This window comes from Mustela putorius, unplaced genomic scaffold (genome assembly GCF_011764305.1).
Source record: "Mustela putorius furo isolate JIRA1106 unplaced genomic scaffold, ASM1176430v1.1 tig00003834_pilon_pilon_pilon, whole genome shotgun sequence".
Lineage (NCBI taxonomy): Eukaryota > Metazoa > Chordata > Mammalia > Carnivora > Mustelidae > Mustela > Mustela putorius.
Window position 1 is genome coordinate 33,531,000 of NW_025421987.1, and position 21,309 is coordinate 33,552,308.

Below are 21,309 nucleotides of genomic sequence, written 5' to 3' on the forward strand. Positions count from 1 at the left end.
GTGTCACTATAACTTCTATAAACATGATTTAGTGTTCTTCAGGCCTTTGACATCCATGCAGTCTTTGTTCTAGGCTTGGGTCAGCTTCCAAGAAACCATGTTTTCTGCTTTTCCTGTTTCTCAGATGTCTTACCTGGATACCCTTTATGGTCTCTCTCACTGAGCTTTTCCTACTCTTTTACATAGAAAATGGAGGCTGCCGGAAGTGACTCCTTCAGCTTCCTCTGCTCACCCGCACACTTGCTTCACTTCCCATCTTTTCCTCCTCCTCTCCTTTTCTAGAGAAACCAGTGTTATTAATTCTGTGTGAGGAAACTGCCAAGTTTATCCCAATCTGATCATTCTGACACAGTGTCCGTCCCGTGGTCCTTGAGGCGGTCTCCTGCTTCACTCCTCCCGTAGCGGGCACTCCTCTGTCTGTCCCAGGATCTCTGTTTTCTCTCCCAGCCACAGCTTCCTAGCTTCTTTCAACTGATGCCCCTCCATGATTCTGCCCTCAGGTATTGGTGTTCCCTGGGCTTCTTACTTTCTCGCGCCATCTGAGCCTTTGTCTTAAACCCTGCACTTGTGGTTTCAACTATGTACTTGATAACTCCTCTTAGATCTTAGGTCAGAGCCTCAGTTTGTATGTGTTCAGAATGAAGCTTTGAATTGCACCTTCCTGCATCTTCCCTTCCTCAGTAAGTGGGGACCCCCAGCTTTCATGTTGGTCAGTCCAGAAGCCTGGTCTCTCTCCTTTTGCTCAGGTCTCCTATCCAGCCATCAGAAGATTCTCAGCCGTGCCTCCTACGTGTGTTCTCAGCTTGACTTCTCCTTAGCAAGGCCGCCATGGCCTCATTGGTCCACGCCACCACCGTTTCTGGTGCAGCTCAGTGTGTTCTGCCTCTGCCTGCTTCTGCTCTTGCCCTTCCAACAGTCTTTTCCCAGCAGAGCAGCCAGAGGAATCCTTGCCAAATGAAAGGCTGTCTGTGCCACTCTTCTGCTTCATGGCTCTACCTGCACCACCTAGAAGAGTGCCTCATCCCTGTCAGTGGCCCAATAAACAGTTAATAAGAGAAAGAATGAAGTGATTGAATTCCCTTCTTAGTCCACACATGGTGATCTCATCCACTTTCCTAGTCTTGCCTCCTTGTATTCATACCTCAGTTCATTATCCCAACCAAGACTTCTCTGATGACAGCCACCTTGAATTTAGGCTCTCTGGTACAAATTGTTCTGCTCCCCACTCGATCTCATCTCTCTCATTGGAGAAAAAGCATTCTCTGTTGTGTATGAAGGAGTCTTGCCACTGAAGCTAGAAACACTCTTTACTTTTTTTTTTTTTTAAATACATAGATTTATTTATTTGTTTTAGAGTAAAGGGGATGGGCTGAAGGAGATGGAGAGAGAGTGTCTTAATCAGACTCCACACTGAGCAAGGACCCCGACTCAGGGCTCCATCCCATGACCTCAATATCAAGACCTGAGCTGAAAACAAGTGTCAGATGCTCAACTGACTGGCCCACCCAGGCGCCCCAGCACTCTCCTTTTTTTAACTGTTAAGTCCAGTTGCACACCAACTCTCTTAGTTCTATGTCATAAATAAGTATTCTTTCTGTTCTCATTTCCCCTTTCTCTGCATTATGGCCTTCATTGAGCCCTGTCTCCTTTCTTACTTGGACAGCTGGAATAGTCTCTTAAATGGTTCCTCTGGTTTGGTTTGCTTACACTTTGGGTATTGTAATTCATGTTCTATTCTGTTGACAGGAGTTATCTTAAAATACAGATTTAGAAATGTCTTTCCTATGCTTACAACCACCCATGGCTCTCCATTGTATCTAGCTGTGGTTTCCATACCCTGGTCTGGTATTTGTGTTGATTTGTTACAAGGTATTATTTGGCCACTGGTGAAAGAAAAAATGAAGTCTAAACAGTTTTTCACTTTTATTTAATTTTATTTATTCATTTGCGTATTTACTTTTTGGTTAGTTAATTTAATGAAATAATTTTCACAGTAAGTAGTAGTTACAAACTTTTTTTTAAAGATTTTATTTATTTTTGGGACACCTGCGTGGCTCAGTGGGTTAAAGCCTCTGCCTTCAGCCCAGGTCATGATCTCAGGGTCCTGGGATCGAGCCCCACATTGGGCTCTCTGCTCAGCAGGGAGCCTGCTTACCCCCCTCTCTCTGCCCACCTCTTCCTACTTGTGATCTCTCTCTCTCTGTCAAATAGATAAATAATATATTGTTTTAATAAAAAGATTTTATTTATTTTAGAGAGCAAGCACAAGCAGGGGGAGGGGCAGAGGAAGAGGGAGAAGCTGAGACCCTGCTGAGCAGAGGCTTGACTTAGAGCTGGATCCCAGGACTGACCCCAGGATCATGAAACTGAGCCAAAGTCAGACGCTTAACCCACTGAGTCACTCAGATGCTCCGAAAACATTTTTTTTTTTAATATTCATATTTGGCAAAATTATCTGTGGTAAAATATGATAACCTATGTTGTCCCTAGATTTTATTTTTTTTAAACAGGCTTTAGCTACTCATAGGATTAAAAGTATGATTTTTTTAAATTTTTATTTTTTTAAAGTAAGACAGAGCACATTCATAAAGTACATCCATACCTACTTCTACAACCACATGTCCTGGATCTGTGTTCTAATGTTAGATGTACCAGTGCTGCTGAACTGTTTATCAGTTAGTAGTCATAGAGCCTTAATCCTTTCTAGTTTTCTGTATCTCCCTGTTGCCTGCCTGACACATTCTGATTCATCTTCCAGAATTTAGCTCAGACAGCACATTTTCTAGGGAGACTTCAGTGTGCTCTCATTTATCCACTGGTGCTTCATTATCACACTGGTTCCTTGTAATCATCATCATACTGCTTTCTAATTCATTCGCTTTTATATCTTTCTTTCCTCCCCAAACAGTAAGCTCCTTCGTCCAGGATCTTGTCTTATTTATCTTGTTTTTCTAGTTCTTGGCTTGAGTTTTATAATTTAGTAATGGAATCAAAAGTTATTCTTTTCTGAAGGAAAACTGTAATTACTTCTTCAACCTACACAATATACTTTTTATGCCTTGAGTTTTCTATAGCTTCTTAGATTCAGAATGCTAAATAAATAATCCCCCCAAATGCAAATCATTGCTAATAACTGTATACATAATGGGGAAGTTGAATCTATAGCCTTCATTCCCAATAATGATTTTTCATGTATTTCTAAATCGTATAGCTATGACTTCAAGATTATTCCATTGTACTATTTTGTTTGAAGATAATGAATGGTTAATTAAGTGTATTTGTCATACTTAATTTAAACTTAAGAGACCTTTTAAACATACCCAGTTGGATTAAGCTAGTGATTTGTCCTCAAGTTTCTGTAGCAGTTGCCCAGTAAACATGGTATAAAAGAATGTGGTTGCCTTAGAGTAGTGGTTCTCAGAGTGTGATCTTCAGACCAGCAGCATCAGTATCACCTGGGAACTTGTTAGAAATACAAAATCTCAAGCAAGGCCCACTCCAGGCCTACATATTGGAAACTCTGGGAATGGGACATAACAATCTCTGTTTTAACAAGACCTCCAGGGATTCCACTGCCCACTCAAGTTGAAGAACTTAGGCTCTACTATATAATGCAGATTAACAACGACTAACAATTACTAACAACTAAAAACCAATCCTTGATTTTAACTGTGAAACAAGAAATTAAAGAGATTCTTTTAATAAGCCTTCTGGACTTCTGTTCACGGTTGCACTGTTTCCAAGAAATAGCACAGGATCATATTTTCACTTTAGAAGATATTTAACAATCCTAATACATCCTGAGATTCGGTGATCAGGGGTATCTGCAGCCATGTGCAGGAAGCAGTGTAGGAGATCAGAAGCAGAAAGCCTAGGCTATAGGCTAGGACACTGGAAATGACGATTACACAGGTGGAATGGGCAGGATTAGCACTTTGTAGAAGTTCTTGAAGACCTCGAGTTGAATGAAATGCTTAGGAAAAGGGAGGATTCAGAATCAGTTTTGAAGGTTTAAGCCTGGGTGAATTTATTCCTTTCATCATAGTATTTCAGTAAACAAGAAAGGTTGATATTTATAAGCGTGAATATTAACTATGTAGTTCCTCCTTCAAATAATGTTAAATGTCTGTTTTGATTTTTATAGTAGGAGGCTCCACTTGTGTGCATAAAACATTGAATAGTCTGTATTAAATTTTTATTACCTATTTCATGTTAAACATTTTCATATTACAAACTATAGATAAGCACTTTCTAATGAGGAGAAACAGCTAATATTCATGTATTTTTTGTGAATGTTGTTATTCTTGAGACCCATATATCGCAGAATGGGTTTCTATATTTATTGAGCAGTGAAGTACTGATGTTATATATATACCAGACATTGAGCTAGATGCTGTGGTTGTAAAGGCAAAAGAGCTTTTGTCCTCAAAGAACTCACTGGTTAGTGAGAGGAAAAAAATGTAAGCAGTCATAACATGATAATAATATGTGCTATAATAGAGACATGCACAGTTTGCTATAGAAACTAAGCAGAATACATTGTAAGTTGGTTACCAACTACTAATAGTGGTTGTTGATTATTTTCTTTTCCAATTTGGAAGTTGTTTAGATGGAGCTAAGAAAAAAACACAATTTGAAAACCAAAACTAACTGTTAAAGCAAAACTGTCCAGGATTTGTTAAACATCTGGCTTTTGTTTTGGTTGGTAATAGGTGCAACTTCTTGGGGCCGATGGCCTAGAGCAAGATGTTGTTGAGACTGATGATGAATCACCAGAACAGCGAGCCCGGAGACCAATGAATGCATTTCTCTTGTTTTGCAAACGTCATCGCTCCCTTGTACGTCAGGAACACCCCAGGCTTGATAACCGAGGTGCTACCAAGATACTGGCTGATTGGTGGGCTGTGCTAGATCCAAAGGAAAAGCAGAAATATACAGACATGGCCAAGGAGGTAGGTTACAATGACAAGGTTTTATGTTGGCTGTGAGCAAGCAATCCCATACTTCCAGTCTTCAGATACGGAGTCCCTACTAACGGTGTAACAGCACAAAGGTGAATCCTGGGATAAATCAAGTGTTAACTTGTAAACCTAAGAGCTGTTCCTGAAGTTCCTCAGAGTGTGATCTTCAGACCAGCAGCATCAGTATCACCTGGGAACTTGTTAGAAATACAAAATCTCAAGCAAGGTTCCTGTAAACCTAATAGCTGTTCCTATTTCTGAATTCCAAGTCCACCTTCCAGATGCTGGTGAAGGTGCCAAGAGTAATCATTTGCCAGGTTTTTTTCATTGTGTATACTCTACAGATTGATATAAGGGGCTGATTTTTATGAATAGTTATTTATTTATTATGAATGGGGTTTCTAGGAACCCAGCTTCTCCTGTCAGAATGTCCATGGTAAAGACAACAATCTTATGTTACTCTAGTTCTGTCATGGGAAGAAAGTGTCTTCATCTAGTTCTAACACTAAGTAACCTTGTTACAGTATCTACATCAATCACTGGGCTTCAGCCTGTTTTTTGTTTGTTTATTTGTTGTTTTTTAAAATGTTCTTAGAATGAGGAAATTGGGCAAAAAGTTACATCTCTTTCAGTTCTAACATTTTGTATTTTGTAATAAATACAGTTATTAAGAGATGCACTTTGATTTATTTCTGTTTTGTAGGTAGTGCAGCATGAAAATTTAAAACCAGTGAAGGAATGAATGGCAGTGAAACATGATGTGTTAGGATATGTGCATGCATGTGCAGAAGGCAGAAGCACTCCCTGCAGGAAAGCTCTTCAGAGTGGGGACTTGGATCAGTTCTGACAGCAGGGGCTGAATTCCTTCAAAAATTGTCCACCAGTCTGTTTTTGAATTACTCTGAAATTAATGGGAGTTCATAATGCTTTTAAAACGTATTGTGTAATGGATTTAGCAAGTGAAGGAAAAGCAAAGCAATAGCGTTGTGGTTAAACTTGAAAGAAGTAATTCTCACATTGTTCCTTCAGTATCATAACTTGCAAACAGTCTTGACTCATGAAAACCCCTGCCACCCAAACATTTGGTTAAGTTCTATGAAAAGAACCAGCAGGGGACAGAAATACAGAGTTTCAAGTGACACATTTTATTAGACATCACAGTATGTGAAAAAATAGTTCTTTTAATTGCTGTGGTTTTATTGAGTTGTTTAACAGGCTAACATGGAACATAAAAATTTCTTATGCAGTGTTAAAGGATATTTGAATACAGAGTATATGATTAGCCTAGTTGTTATGTAATTAATGATCACATAAGACTTTGTGAGTTGGCTGTTAATAAAGATAGGATTTTGACTATGTTATGGTATCTGGAAATTAAAAAAAAATGTTAAAGATATTATTTATTTGAGAGAGCCAGCTGGAGAGAGCATAAGCGTGGGGGAGGGGAAAAGGGAGAGAGAGAAAAGGCTTCCTGTTGAGCTAGGGGCTCCACGTGGGGCTCCATCCCAGAACCCCAAAGATCATGATCAGAGCTGAAGGCAGACACTTAGTGGACTGAGCAAGCCAGGTCCCCTGGGTATCTGGAAAATTTAAAATCAATTCCAGTAACCTACATGATTTTAAATGTTTCAGTAGATTTCAGCTAGCATCATAGTAATTAACAGCATTTTCCCATTAAATAGCCTTAGATTTTTCTTATAGTCCTATGCTTATGTGATAAAATAAACAATTACCTGAAACCTCATAGGGAACCACATTAGCTTCCTATAATTAAACACTTGAGTTCAGTTTTGAATTGCTGTTTTTTGATAACATGCAGCCTGTCCCAAGTACATTGTTTGCCTTTTCTTAAATACTGCTAATTTACAAACCCAATAGGTGGCCACTTTTAAGAAGAGGAAGTATTATTTTCATACAGGAAATCTCTTACTAACTAATTAGGCTCACAGTATTTGCCAATGGGGCACCTGGAATGAAGTCTGTTCAGGTGGCCTCTGCAATCTGCCATATATGGGGGGGGGTCTTCCACCCTGCAACCTGCCTTGTTTACAGTTGCTGTTAGGAAATGCTGTCTCATTTCTAGTCAGGTGTGGAGGGTTCAGCCACTTACAAAATCATGATATAATTGGTTTCTAGCCATAAGTGATACTGACTTATTCAATGTGTTTACTACATGGTTTTGAAATTAAGGTGCAGGCCATTGTGCTGGTGCTTTTTGTATTAATAGTGCTGTCTTCATTGCAACGTCAGTTTTAGCAACAAAAAGCTTAGTTGAGGGGCACCTGGGTGGCTCTGTGGGTTAAGCCTCTGCCTTTGGCTCAGGTCATGGTCTCAGGTTCCTGGGATCGAGCCCCACATGGGCTCTCTGCTCAGTGGAAAGCCTGCTACCCCCTCCCTCTCTGCCTGCCTCTCTGCCTATTTGTGATCTCTCCCTCTGTCAAATAAATAAAATCTTAAAAAAAAAAAAAAAAAGCTTAGTTGAGGGGCTTCAGTGTACCATGTCTGTTGGTGGTTGCTAATGATGAATGAGGTCTTGGCTCCGCAAGGTTCTCTCACCCAAGCAGTCTTTTTTTGTTTAAAACTTTTGTAACGTTTTCATTTTAAACACCAGATTTTGATTATGTTCTCTATAGGAATAAGACATAGTCTTCTTTCAGGATAGTTTTTTGTGTGAAGGTGAATACTTAAAAAGAGATATTTTCTTAAAAGAAGTGAGTAATCAGTAATACAGCCTGGAAGGGTTTATTATTTTAACCTGTTAAAGCTTTCTGTGATGCTTGTCTTGCTCCTCATTATCTTTTAGTGCATTTGGTGAGCGCAAACAGCCATTCTGGGATTTGTTTTCAGTTTCTTGAATTGTTGGCCCAGTACTTATTTGCATTGTGGGGGGAAGGGAAGGTTGAATGAGGGTTTCATGCTGTCTGATGAATCTCATTAGAGCAATAACTGGTTATAAGTAATGTAAAAAATACCATCTTAAGGCTATAATGTGGGTCATTTTTTTAAATTCAGCAATGCGCGTGATGGTGCAGGGTTGTGGATGTTCCCAGGCTCTGACTTCTGATGTAGGATTGCAGGGTAGGAGATGCAGGAGCAACTTTACTTTTCCCTTTAATGTAGTATGTTCTCACTCTTAAAAATACAGGAACAGAAATCTTCATTTTTGCCTAGGATATTGCTGAAACCTTCCGCCTATCATTTAAACTACTGATCAGAATTAATCATTTTACAAGTCAGTTTAGAAGATCACCTATATAGTTTTTCTGGAACAGTAGAGTAGGTGCCAAGGAGAGGAGAAGATCTGGAAAGTCAAAACAATTTTGAATGACTTTATATTACTCCCTCCGTTCTTTTTTGTAGGATGAGAGGCATAAGGCAGAACGCATGCATTTATTGATTGATTAGTTCATTCCAAGCTTGATGTTTTTTAGAAGCACAGACACGTAAAGTCTGTTATGATTGTCCCCATTCTTCAGTTGTCTTACATCATCATTACCTATTAGTGTCCTACACATATCCCAGGCTCAGGGTAAAACAAACTTTCTCGTTCCTGAAACTTATCCTGCTCTTATCCCTGCTTCCACTCTGAATCCTCTACTGACACCCAGGACAGGTTCTTTCAACTCCATAAAGCCTTTTCTGAAATATCCCCACTAATACACACCCCAGCACAAGCAGACTTTTCCCATTAGACCTTATTTTTGAGATGGTAATAGTTAGTTTTGAATATTGCTGTATTCTGCCCAGGGTTCTTCTATAAATATTTCTAGTTCATTCAGTCCTCAAAATAATCCCAGGAGGTAGATTTTTTCTTCCCCCCCGACAGCAAAAGATGAAGACCCTGAGGACACTGCGGCCCAGAATAGTGCAGTGACTTTATCCAAGGAAGCAAGTTAATAGTAGAAGAGCTTGAGTTCTCAGGCTTGGCTTTCCCCCTTCTCAGACCTTTCTGAGTTCCCACCTCTGTAGAGTGTCAGGATGCCTGCCATGCCCTCTTAGGGGTTGAGTAAGATGCAGTTAAGGCAGCGGTATATGCAAGCATTCCACCAAGCTTAAAATGCTCTACCAGTGGCAGTTTTTGTCATTTTCTTGATGAACAAACTGAAGTTTGTTTGTATTTGATCCTTCTCTACGAAGTGATTAGTTATTTTTATTAGGACCTGTTAACACAGCGAAGGGCTGCTGAAATGCAACACCCAAACCCCAGAACCAACAAAGCCGGTTATATCCTTTGCCTAACTTGGCAGATACTCCAGTGTGATTGATAACCTCTAATGAGAGACGTTCAGCCCAATGAGCGAACTACTTGATTTCAGAAACACCAGTCCAGTTAGCTAGTAAACATTGAGATTTAAATATCCAAATCAAATAAGATTATAAGGACTTTATAAGGAAACCATAGCTTCTAATGAAAAATAGATCCCACAGGGAGTGATACATGGAGAATTTAAACTGAGTCTCTTAAAATTCATTTTGGTGTTCGTTTCAGGTATTAATTTTTTGGATTGATTGAGGGACCTAATACACCAGTATCCTGTAGGTTGCTACTGTAGTAAATCTTGATTAGTTTAGAATTGGTTATCATTCAAGGGATATAGATAAAAATTACCTTTTGCACTGTTTGAAAAATTATAAATTCATGCTCTAAATTATTTTGTAAGGAGAAAGTATGAAATGTTTAAGGAAAACACTAAACCTTAGCGAACACACTTTTTTAAAAAGAAAACTTACACATTTTACAATTCAAATTAGTTAACATGTGAATTTATTAAAACATTCTCAGAAATGCAGATAGGTCTCCCCCCCCCCCATCCCTGTCTGCTTTTCCCCGAGGTAACAAAATTACATTTTAAAGGAAATTATAAAATTTGATTTTTTTATTAGTGCTAATTAAACTGACATTTCTCCTGGTTTACCTAAATTGGGGAGTAAAATTGTCCTTTTAAAAAAATTTATACATGAGAATGAACTATTGTTGCCATGGTGATCCTTACAACCATTTTAGGTAATCTTATCTACAGCCAACTCAGTTTTTTCTTTATAACTTTTCCATAGTGAAACCAAACAGTTTCCTGGCTGCTTATTCAAGTCACTTTTTGAAGTATATAATTTTTATTAGATTAGCTTTTAGCATGCAAGTTATGCAGGTTCATGAATAGCTTAAAATATTTTTGTTGTCAAAACCATAAACTGAATTCCATGTTCTGCCACATAATACAGTCTAATTTTCTGCCTATTAGAAGTATCTAGTAAAAATAATTCACATCAGATAGTGCTATCGAGTTTTATTATCTAAATGAATGGTTTTAGACTTAAAGCTCCTCAAACTAAGAAAGTACAGATTAGTGACACTTGCCAAGCCTCGCCCTTTCCTCTTCCCACCCTTGTATAATGTGATTTCTGCTGCCCATGTGAAGAGGTACAGCTGTCTCAAAATTTATTATGTAAGGGTTCACTTACACCCCTACAGAGTCACAACATAAAAAATGTGCTGTATCTGTTTTTTAAAAATCAGATACTTTTTTTTTTATATTCTCTCCTTGTGGTTCTGGTAGGTTGTGTTTTGTTTGTTTGTTTTTAATCATGGTGGTATTTCATATATCTGTGCCAGAGTCAGCTGTCTTTATTTATATAGACATTTCCAGTGTTCCTTACTCCTGGACCTCACCAGGCTTGCCATTCTCTTTTCACTTTGTTGAGAAAATCTAGATCATAATAATAGCTAGCAATATTACTGGATTTTAGATGTGCCCTCCCCCCGCCTTAAAAACAAGTCATTGGAGAACAGTTAATATGTTTTTCATTTACATTAAAGTGCTTTTTAAGGCCAGATTTTCATTCTTACAAAGGATTCAGAATGGTATTTAATGTTGAGACCCAGTTTTTAAAAGATTAACATAAATGGAGTATTGTTTTTTGGTATATAATAATTTCACTGTCATATATGAGGTAGATGAAATACCTTGACAGAGTGTGTATTCAAACCATTACTGAATAACGGTGACTTACTATTATTGCTAATTAAGTACTGTGGTAGTTGGGAGTTGGAAATTTTGAAGAAAAAAAATGGAAACCATCAGGTGAATTTTTATTTTAATGGAATAACCTCTTTTTTTAGCAAGAGGTTATTTATCTACAAGATTGGACCAATAGCCCATGATTGATGTTCCTGGATAAAAACAAGTTTCCCTCTCACTCTCAGCGTGAAGAGCCCTGCCCTAGAGATCCAGATGGATGGGGCCATCTCTTTGGCCCTTAAAATTCTGTAATGATGGATTTTAGTCCACATAGTTGACCAGAATGCTAACGGTTTTACTCAGCTATTTGCTTCTTACTATATACTCTCTTTCTCCGTTTCTCCCTTACTCAGCCTTCTCTGTAATCCTTTTCCTAATAACCTCATCACAACAAATGATTAAGCTTTTCTGTTGTTTCTTATAGTTGAATCAGAGCAAGTGATTGATGAGGTGTCCAGTTCCAAGGACAGAGAGACATCCTCATACCCTGAGGCTCTTTCTGCCTTTGCCTTCACTTGGTGTTCAAGAGTGTCTTTACGTGGATTTATGACATCTCCATGGAAGCTTTAAATTCCTAAAGGACAAGAACTGTGTGTTACTCTTTTCTCTCTCTCCCACAAATGCTTTTGCTCAGTATATTTCTGATTGAGCTAATGAATGTTGTCTTGTTACTGCTCATTTACATTAAGTTTAAGGATCTGGATGTGAGAGATTAATACTGTAATCCAGTTACAGAGTATTGACCTTCCTAGTGAATTCTCAGCTCTCATTTTCTATAAAACCCCACATCCTCCAGGCCATATTCTCAACTTCTGTTCTTCAGCCCATAGTGAGCTTCCCTGTTTTTACAGATTCTTTGGAAGACCATCTTTTGTGCCTGAACTAGGGGAAGGCTGATGAACCATGCGTTAAAAAAAAGAATGTTTGTGTGAAAAATTGTGGATTGTAAACAGTTAAAGGCAGACTTTAATTCATGCTCTTAACTGGTGTCTGTCATCTAATCCAGCATCTTTCACAACCGGGACTTCTTTAAAAATTCCAAATTTTTAAAAATTTCTCATGACAAATGTGTTGATTTGTTTGAAAGTCTTTCATCATTTTATGGAGCGGTGACCTTTGTCCAGATGACTGTTCATCTGACATACCAGCCTGTGTGTCTTTTCTTGGGACACAAGAATGATGCCTGTGTCTGTTCCTCCATTTTCACCTCACCCTACCATTTGTCACTTTCCACCTTCAGACAGGAGGCCAGGCCATTTGTCTGCTTCAGCTTAGTGTGTAAATCCCCCATACAGGTGAACGCACCAGAGCAGGGAGTCTCTTATATCATATTTGATGCCTCCAGAGTTATTCTGCTATGTGATGGTAAATTCTAGTTTGGCTCTGGCCTTGCATCCTTAATTTAATTATTTTTGGAAGAAAAGTGGGACTGTGTTTTTCATTATTTTGTGCTTACCTTCCTTATACATGTACCTATGTAGCAAAATGCAGAAGTACAGCTCTTAGGTGTTTTTATTTTTGTTTTGTGGTTTTTAAAGCTTATTCAGGAAACTTGGGTTAAGGGGCTTCTGGGTGGCTCAGTGGGTTAGATCACGATCTAACCTTTGGCTCAGATCATGATCTCAGGGTCCTGGGATTGAGCTTGGCAGTGGCCTCTCTGCTCAGCAGGGAGCCTGCCTCACCCCCCCCCTGCCTTTCTCCTACTTGTGATATCTCTCTCTCTGTCAAATAAATAAATAAATAAATAAATCTTTAAAAAGAAAAAAACTTGAGTTAAGATAATTTGGGGATAATTCTAAACCATTGATTATTAACACTTGCATTATATTACCTATGGTACAGTTTTCATTTAAATGATTTCTTAAAGTTGGAAAAATGCAAAGTTTATTTGGATTATATATACTTTGTTATACCAAGGATAAAAGAATCTTTTTTCGGGGCGCCTGGGTGGCTCAGTGGGTTAAGCCGCTGCCTTCGGCTCAGGTCATGATCTCAGGGTCCTGGGATCGAGTCCCGCATCGGGCTCTCTGCTCAGCAGGGAGCCTGCTTCCCTCTCTCTCTTCCTGCCTCTCCATCTACTTGTGATTTCTCTCTGTCAAATAAATAAATAAAAAACCTTTAAAAAAAAAAAAAGAATCTTTTTTTCCTGTTGCATAAATAAAAAGCTGTTTGGAATGTATACTAAATTAGTTTACACATAGAGCAAGCATTTTAAAGGGCAAGCTTATGGGATTGAAACAATTGTATTGATTTAATAAAGTTTTCAGCAGTTAGCAATATGGAATATTTGAATACATGGAAAATACATTTTTATTAGATTAGATCATTTTTGGCAATGTATAATGAATAGCAATAAATATATTTCACTTAGTTTTATTACCATAAAAGGGGAAGGAGGAAACAGAGTTGGCAGAAAGAGATAAAGAAGAAAGTCACAAAAATAAGGGGAAAAGGAGGCTATTGTCAGTGAAGGTTGAAACCTCCAAGTTAAAGACATAAGGTTTGTGATGGATTAATTGGAACATCACACGTCACAACTCTGAGCATGTTCACATTTGTAGTTGCACCTGGTTATTACAAAATCCTGGGATGTTGGTGCTTCCCAGATACTTAAGGTTTTTACAAACTGAAGGTTTATGGCAATGCTGTGTCAAGCGAGTCTGTTGGCACATTTTTTCCAACAGTATTTGCTCACTTTGTGTCTCTGGGTTTCCTTTGGGTAATTCTTAACGATATTTCCAACTTTTCCATTATTACATTTGTTATGGTGATCTGTGTTCAGTGATTACAGCTTGCTGAGAGCTCAACTGGTGGTTAGCATTATTTAGCAATAAAGAGTTTATGATTAAGATATTTTGTTGTTTTTTAAGATAGAGTGCTATTGCACTCTGAATAGGCTGTAGTATAATGTAAACATAACATTTACATACACTGGGAAACCAAGAAATCTGTTTGACTGGCTTTATTGTGACACTCATTTTATTGCGGTGGTCTGTAAGCAAACCCACAGTATCTCTGAGGTGTGTGTGTGTCCTCTTTCCTCCACATGGTCCAGCATCCTCAACTGAAGAGTCATAAAACAGTTTTCGCTACCTTGTTCCCCTTTTCACCACTCATCTTAGAATGTTAACCCCAGAGCTGATTAAGCAGCTTTGTTAAGTTTGCCTGCACTTGCCTCACCGGTACTTCAAAGAAGAGATTATATTTTTTGGCGTCCTTACCAATGAGCAGAATCTGGTTACTGGTTCTGGTATTGACTCACAGTTTGTAATGTGCCCCTCATGCCCACATTGAATTGGGTGCCAAATGGTGAATCGTAGTTTACAATAAGCCTACACATTGGTGGTATTTTTCCCAGTTCATGGAAGCTGTGATTAAGGCCCAGAGAGGTTATATTCTCCATCTTTGGTCACTCTAGCCCTAAGTTGAGGTATTAGAGTTTGAATTCTGCTCTTTCTGTCTTCAAAGCCCTTGCTCTTTCCCGTACAAATAACTCCCTCTCTTCCATGGCAAGGCCTCTTTTTGTATACTTAAAAAAATACATGGGTCAAAAGATACAAACTTGTTGCCCCTGGACCCATCTTCCACAAATGAATTTTCTAGTAGTTAGTCCATGTCCTATCTCTAAACCCTGGGCTGAGATTATCATTCTTCTATAAGTAAAGCCACGGTAGTTATTGGAAGTATTTTTTTCATTAATTATTTAATGGTAGCAGGGTGAGATACGAAGACTATTAGAGGTTTTTCAATTTGTATACTAATTAAAATCTGTTATCTGTTCTTTACAGTATAAAGATGCATTTATGAAAGCAAATCCTGGCTACAAATGGTGTCCTACCACAAACAAGCCTGTGAAATCCCCAACACCTACTGTCAATCCACGAAAGAAACTATGGGCCTTCCCATCTGACTCTTCGAGAGATTTGCCAAGCCCCAAGAAAGCAAAGACTGAAGAAATGCCTCAGCTAAACTTTGGAATGGCTGGTGAGTTAAGACAGTATTTTACTTATTCTGTTTTAAGGACAAGGCAAAACATTTAGGCACTATTTTTAATAAATTATATATATGTAATATATACATAGTGAGAGAAAAGCAAAATTTATAGCTAGTGTGAAACAGTGCAAAGATATAGCATATCTGAAAGCTTTGGAACACAACACACATAGAATGTGTATGTATGATTAAAGGAAGTATGGACCAAGTAGTAGAGTCATTATACATATATATGAATTTCTGAAATTGACATTATGAAAGGGCAGACCAGAGATTAATTGTTCAGGGAATTTTATAACGTAAGAAATTAGCTTACACATATGTACACACTATTAAGCTATCCCAGTAAGTATCTAAGTTATTGTACTTAAAAAGCCATAATTATGTTGATCATCTGAGGATTTGAAGCATCTAGGGCAAGAATATGAATAGTTCCATCACAAATCTGAGATGGATCTGACAGCTGTTTCGTAGAAGGAATTCCCATCCACCCCCATTCCTGTATGAGCCAGGCATATTAAAAGTTCCAGATGGTCCCATTTGTTATGGGACCTTTAATACTCTTTGGGTGGTAAGGAATGCTAAAGCGTTTATTACCATGAAATAAAGTACTTATATTCATTCTGCAAATGGCTCTCTATTCCTGGCTATTGCAGTGCAGTAATCAAGAGAGAAATTTTCCAGGATAAAATTTCCAGGATGAGTTAAATGGTTCCTATTTCATTATTTATTAGAAAACAAATTTTCTTGAAAATGACAGCACTGAACTATTTGCAGTATGTAGAGCCTGGGAAAGGAGATTGAGCAATATTGTGATAACACTTTTTTGTTTTTTAATCCAATTTTATTGAGAAATAATTGACCTACATTGTTGTATAAGTTTAGGATTTACAGATTGTTGGTTTGATTTATATATATTGTGAAATGATTATAAGAGCTTCAGCTAACATCTGTCTCCTCATATATATACAATAAAAAGAAAGGAAAAAGAAAAAAAATTTCTCCTTGTGATGAGAACTTTTAGAATTAACTCTCTTAACTTTCCTGTTTGTCGTACAGCAGTGTCAGCTATAGGCAGTATGTCATACATTATATCCCTAGTACTTACTTATCCTGTAAGTAGACGTTTGTGACCACCTTTCCTCCTGTTCTTCCTCCTTCCACCCTCTCTCTGCCTCTGATAATCACAAGTCTGATTTTTTTTTAATATTTCTTTTTTTTTTAAAGATTCCACATATAAGTAAAATCATATAGCATTTGTCCTTCTCTGATTTCAGTTAGCATAATGTCTTCAGAGTACATCCTTTTTGTCACCAGTGGTAGGATTGCCTCATTTTTTGTGGCTGAATAATACGTCACTGTATGTGTGTGTGTGCGTGCGTACGTGATCATGTCTTTTATATCCATTTATTTTTTTTAAAGATTTTTATTTATTTGACATACAGAGAGAGCGAGAACAAGCAGGGGGAACAGCAGAAGTAGGAGAAGCAGGCTCCCCACTTAGGAATGAGCCCAATGCAGGGCTTGATCCCAGGATTCTGGGATCATGACCTGAGCCGAAGGCAGATGCTTAACCAACTGAGCCACCAAGCTACCATTTTTTATGCATTTATACATCAGTGTTTACTGGTTGTTTCCATACACACATGAAATATTTTCTAGGATAAACTGTATGTTTAGGCCACAAAACGAGCAACAAACTCAAGAAGGCTGAAGTTCCAAGTATCTTCTGACCAAAGTGGCATGAAACTAGAAATTAAAAACAAGAGGAAAATTGAAGTATTCGAAAACACATAAAAATTAAACAGCACTCTATAGAACAACCAATGGATCAAAAAGAAATGAAAGGAGAAGTGAAAAGTTTCTTGAGATAAGAAAGTGGAAACCTAATATATCAGAATTTGTGGGATGCAGCAAAAGCAGTTCTGAGAGGGCAGTTCATAGCAACAAGTCCTACATTAAGAAGCAAGAAATATCACAAATATCACAAACTCTATGCCTTAAGAAACTAGATAAAGAACAGAGCTCCAGTTAGCAGAAGGGAAATAGTAAAGATTCCAGTAGAAAATAAATGAAATAGAGAATAGAAAAACAAGAGAAAATGTTAGCCAAACTAAGATAGTTTGTTCTTGGAAAAGATAAATAAAATCAACAAACCTTTAGCCAGACTAACCACAGAAAATAGATGAAGGACCCAAATCAGTTATATTATAAATGAAAAAGGAGACATTACAACTGATAGCAGGAAAATACATAGGATCATAAGAGGCTACTATGAACAACTATATGACAACAAACTGGACAACTAGGGGAAATTTTAGAAACATGCAACTTAATGACATCAAATCAGTAAAAAATAGAAATCTTCCTAAATCAGTTATTAAGGTAAGTAAGACAATTGAATTAGTAACCAAAAGTTTCCCAGTGAAGACAAGCCCAGGACCAGATGGCTTAACTGGTAAATTTTACCAAACTTTTAAAGAAGAATTAACACTAGTTCTTTTCAAACTCTTACAGAAGTATCAAAGAACAGGGAGTACTCCCAAACTCATTTTCCATGCCAGCATTATTCTGATATCAAAACCGGGAAGGGGGTGCCTGGGTGGCTCAGTGGGTTAAAGCCTCTGCCTTTGGCTCAGGTCATGATCCCAGAGTCCTGGGATCGAGCTCCACATCGGGCTCTCTGCTCAGCAGGGAGCCTGCTTCTCTCTCTCTCTCTGCCTGCCTCTCTGCCTACTTGTAATCTGTGTCTGTCAAATAAATAAAATCTTTAAGTAAAAAAATAAAAACCAGGAAGGGACACTACTAGAAAAGAAAAGTATAAGCCAATATCCCTGATGAATATAGATTGAGGAATTCTCAGTGAAATACTAGCAGATTAAATTCAGCAGCACATTTAAAGGATCATTCACCATGATCAAGTGGGGGTTCGGGGATGGTTCAACTCATATAAATAAATCATTGTGAATATATCACATTAATAGAATAAAAAGAATCATACAGTCCTCTGAGTAGATGCAGAAAAAGCATTTCACAAAATCCAATATCGATTTGTGATAAACATTCTTAACAAATTAGGAACAGAAGAAACAAACCTCAACATAATAAAGGCCATATATAACAAGCCAACAGCTAACATCATATCTAATCGTGAAAGGCAGAAAGATTTTCCTCTTAATATCAGGAATAAGACAAGGGTGTCCACTCTCACCATTCTTATTCAGGCATGATATTGTAAGTCCTAGCTATAGCAATAGCTATAAAGAAAAATAAATTAAAAAAATCAGAACTGAAAAAGAAGAAATAAAATTATGTTTGTATATCAGATGACTTTATATTTGGAAAATCCTATACACTTAACCAAGAAACTGTTGGATCTAATCAGTGAATTCCATAAAGTTGCAGGGTACAAGATTAACATAGAAAAATCAGTATCATTTCTATACACTAACAACAGATTTTCTAACAACTAAATTGTTCCCATTTACAATAGCATCAAAACAATGAAGATAGTAATAAATTTCACTAAGGAGGTAAAATACCTTTGAAAACTGTAAGACACTGAAGAAGGAAATTAAAAAAGACACAAATAAGTGGAAAGATATCCTGTGTTCCTGGAAGAATTAAAATTGTTAATACTACCAAAAGCTGTCTATGGACTGAATGCAGTCCCTATCAAGATTCCAGTCACGGTTTTTACAGTAGAAAAAACATTTCTGAAACTGTATGGAACCACAGGAGACCCTGAATAGCCAAGGAAATCCGAGAAAGAAGAACAAAGCAGGTTGCCTCATACTTTCTGATTTTAAGCTATACTATAAAGCTATGGTCATTAATACAGTATGGTACTGGCATACAGAACAGATAGACCAATGAAACAGAATCAAGAACCTGTAAATAACCCCAAACATACACAGTCCAAGAATTCAATAAATTCTTAGAAAAAAAGATTGTCTTTTCAATAAATGGTCCTGTGGTAATTGGATATGCACATGTAAAAAACAAAACAAAACTGGACCCATATCTGAAACCATAATAACACGAAGTGGATTAAAGACTTAAATGTGACACCTGAGACCATGAAAGTCTTAGAAGAAAACATAGGAATAAAGCTCTTTGACATACATTTTGGTAAAGGTTTATTTATTTATTTATTCATTAATTCATTTATTTATTTATTTTTTGATATGACATCTAAACCACAAGCAACAAAATAAAAGGTGAACAGGTGAGAGACTGCATTTCAGAGCTTCTGTATGGCAAAAGCAAGCATCAATGGAGTGAAAACACAACCTACAGAATGGGAAAAAATATTTTCTAACCACATATCTGAAAGAAGTTAATACCCCAAATTTGTAAGGAACTCCTACAACTCAATGGTAAAACAAAAATAAAAACAACCAAGTAAAAAGTGGGCAGAGGCTCTGAATAGACATTTCTCCAAAGATGTACAAAAGGCCAACCAAGCACACGAAAAGATGCTCAACATTACTAGTCATTAGGAAAATGCAAATTAAAACCATTATGAAATACTACCACTCACCTATTATAACAAACATCATCAGAAAGACAAGCAATAGCAGGTGCTGATGAGAATATGGAGAAAAGGGAACCCTTGTGTGCTGTTGCTTGTAAATTGGTACAGCCATGAGGGGAACACAGTATGAAGGATCCTCACAAAGTTAAAAATGGAACTCAATAAATCAGTGTGTGATTTATAATGTAACAAATAAACGCTAAGAAATGCAGTCTGATATAATGGCAGCATTCTGAGGAAACAGTCTTTAGGTGACTCCTTTGTAGGTGTCTATAGTAGAGTTCTAGGTAAAGCAGAGATATGGGACCTGGTAAGATGGTTCCTGGATCACACTGGCCTGAGGATCCCCCCACCCCACCCGAAATGATGCTTCTATATACACCAGAAGAATCAAAACAGAGCTCTGTCCTTGTTTGGCTGTCATTGTACAATTTTCACTTCACCTTGGTGAACTCTCTAGACTTCCCAAATTATATCATTTGAAGTGTTTTATGATAAAACATTTTTATCTTTGGGACCATAAAAGAGTATATGGAGGATGGGCTGCCAACCGAATTCCTTCGGTTACCATTTGTCTTCCATGCCTTTTTCTCCCAGTTCTAAATCAATATCAGTAGGTGTTTTTCATATAATAGCTCTTCACAAACCAATCATAATTGTAGATAAAGCTATGAAAGCTTTGACAGCTATGAAAGATGTCTGTTTTTAGCATGATTTTTGACAGTTTATTAAACTACCTTTTGTACCTACAAATTGAAATTTTAAGAACTAGACATCAACCAAGATACTTAACAGGCCAGCTTTATAGAAACAATGTTCTTTAAAGTAAAATAAAGAAGGAAAACACCTTGAGTTCGTCTCATTATGTGAGCCTCTATGACATGGTAATCCCACAGTTAGGTCTTTGTTAATTAAGCTAGTGTATAGTGAATAACATTGTTGTGAAATTTCCAGTTGTGCCTCTTGTGGAACAATAAATGCAAATGAGCTTGCCTTTAATTAAAACATGGTGCTTACTGCAAAGGAAACAGTCAACAAAACAAAAAGGCAATCCATAGAATGGGAGAAGATATTTGCAAATGACTCTACAGATAAAGGGCTGATATCCAAGATCTATAAAGAACTTCTCAAACTCAGTATTCAAATAACAAATAAATCATAAAATGGGCAGAAGACATGAACAGACACCAAAGAAGACGTACAATGAGAAAAGAGAATCAAAGAAGACATACAGAGATGGCTAATAGAGACATGGAAAAATGTTCATCATCATTAACCATCCTGGGAATTAAAATCAAAACCACATTGAGATCCCACCTTATACCAATTAGAATGGCAAAGATTAACAAGACAGGAAAAAACAAATGTTGAAGAGGATGTTGGAGAAAGGGCAACTCTCTTAATACTGTTTGTAGGAATACAAATTGATAATAGCCACTTTGGGAAACAGTGTGGAAGTTCCTCAAACATTTAAAAATAGAGCTACCCTATAACCCAGCAATTGCACAACTGGGTATTTACCCCAAAGATACCGATGTAACAAAAGAAGGGCCACGTGCACCGCAGTGTTCATAGCTGTGGCAGGATCCACAATAGCCAAACTGTGGAAAGAGTTGAGATTCTTAGCAGATGAATGAATAAAGAAGTTGTGGTCTGTATGTACAATGGAATATTACTCAGCCATCAGGAGGCATTGAATACCCAACTTTTGCGTCCACATGGATGGAACTGGAGGAAATTACGCTAAGTGAAATAAGTCAGGCAGAGAAAGTCAATTATCATATGGTTTCACGTACTTGTG

At 37.5% G+C, this 21,309-nt stretch overlaps 1 protein-coding gene across 13 annotated transcripts in view; it reads left to right on the forward strand.

Moving 5' to 3' along the window:
• The window catches only part of BBX (BBX high mobility group box domain containing), a 274,818-nt gene that overhangs the window by 174,143 nt on the left and 79,366 nt on the right, over positions 1 to 21,309 (forward strand). For all 13 annotated transcript variants that reach the window (XM_045088295.1, XM_045088299.1, XM_004769116.3 and 10 more), the window contains 2 exons: positions 4,713 to 4,952; positions 14,767 to 14,962. In XM_045088295.1, the coding sequence (XP_044944230.1) occupies positions 4,713 to 4,952; positions 14,767 to 14,962 (436 nt within the window). The remainder of the gene's footprint in view (positions 1 to 4,712; positions 4,953 to 14,766; positions 14,963 to 21,309) is intronic.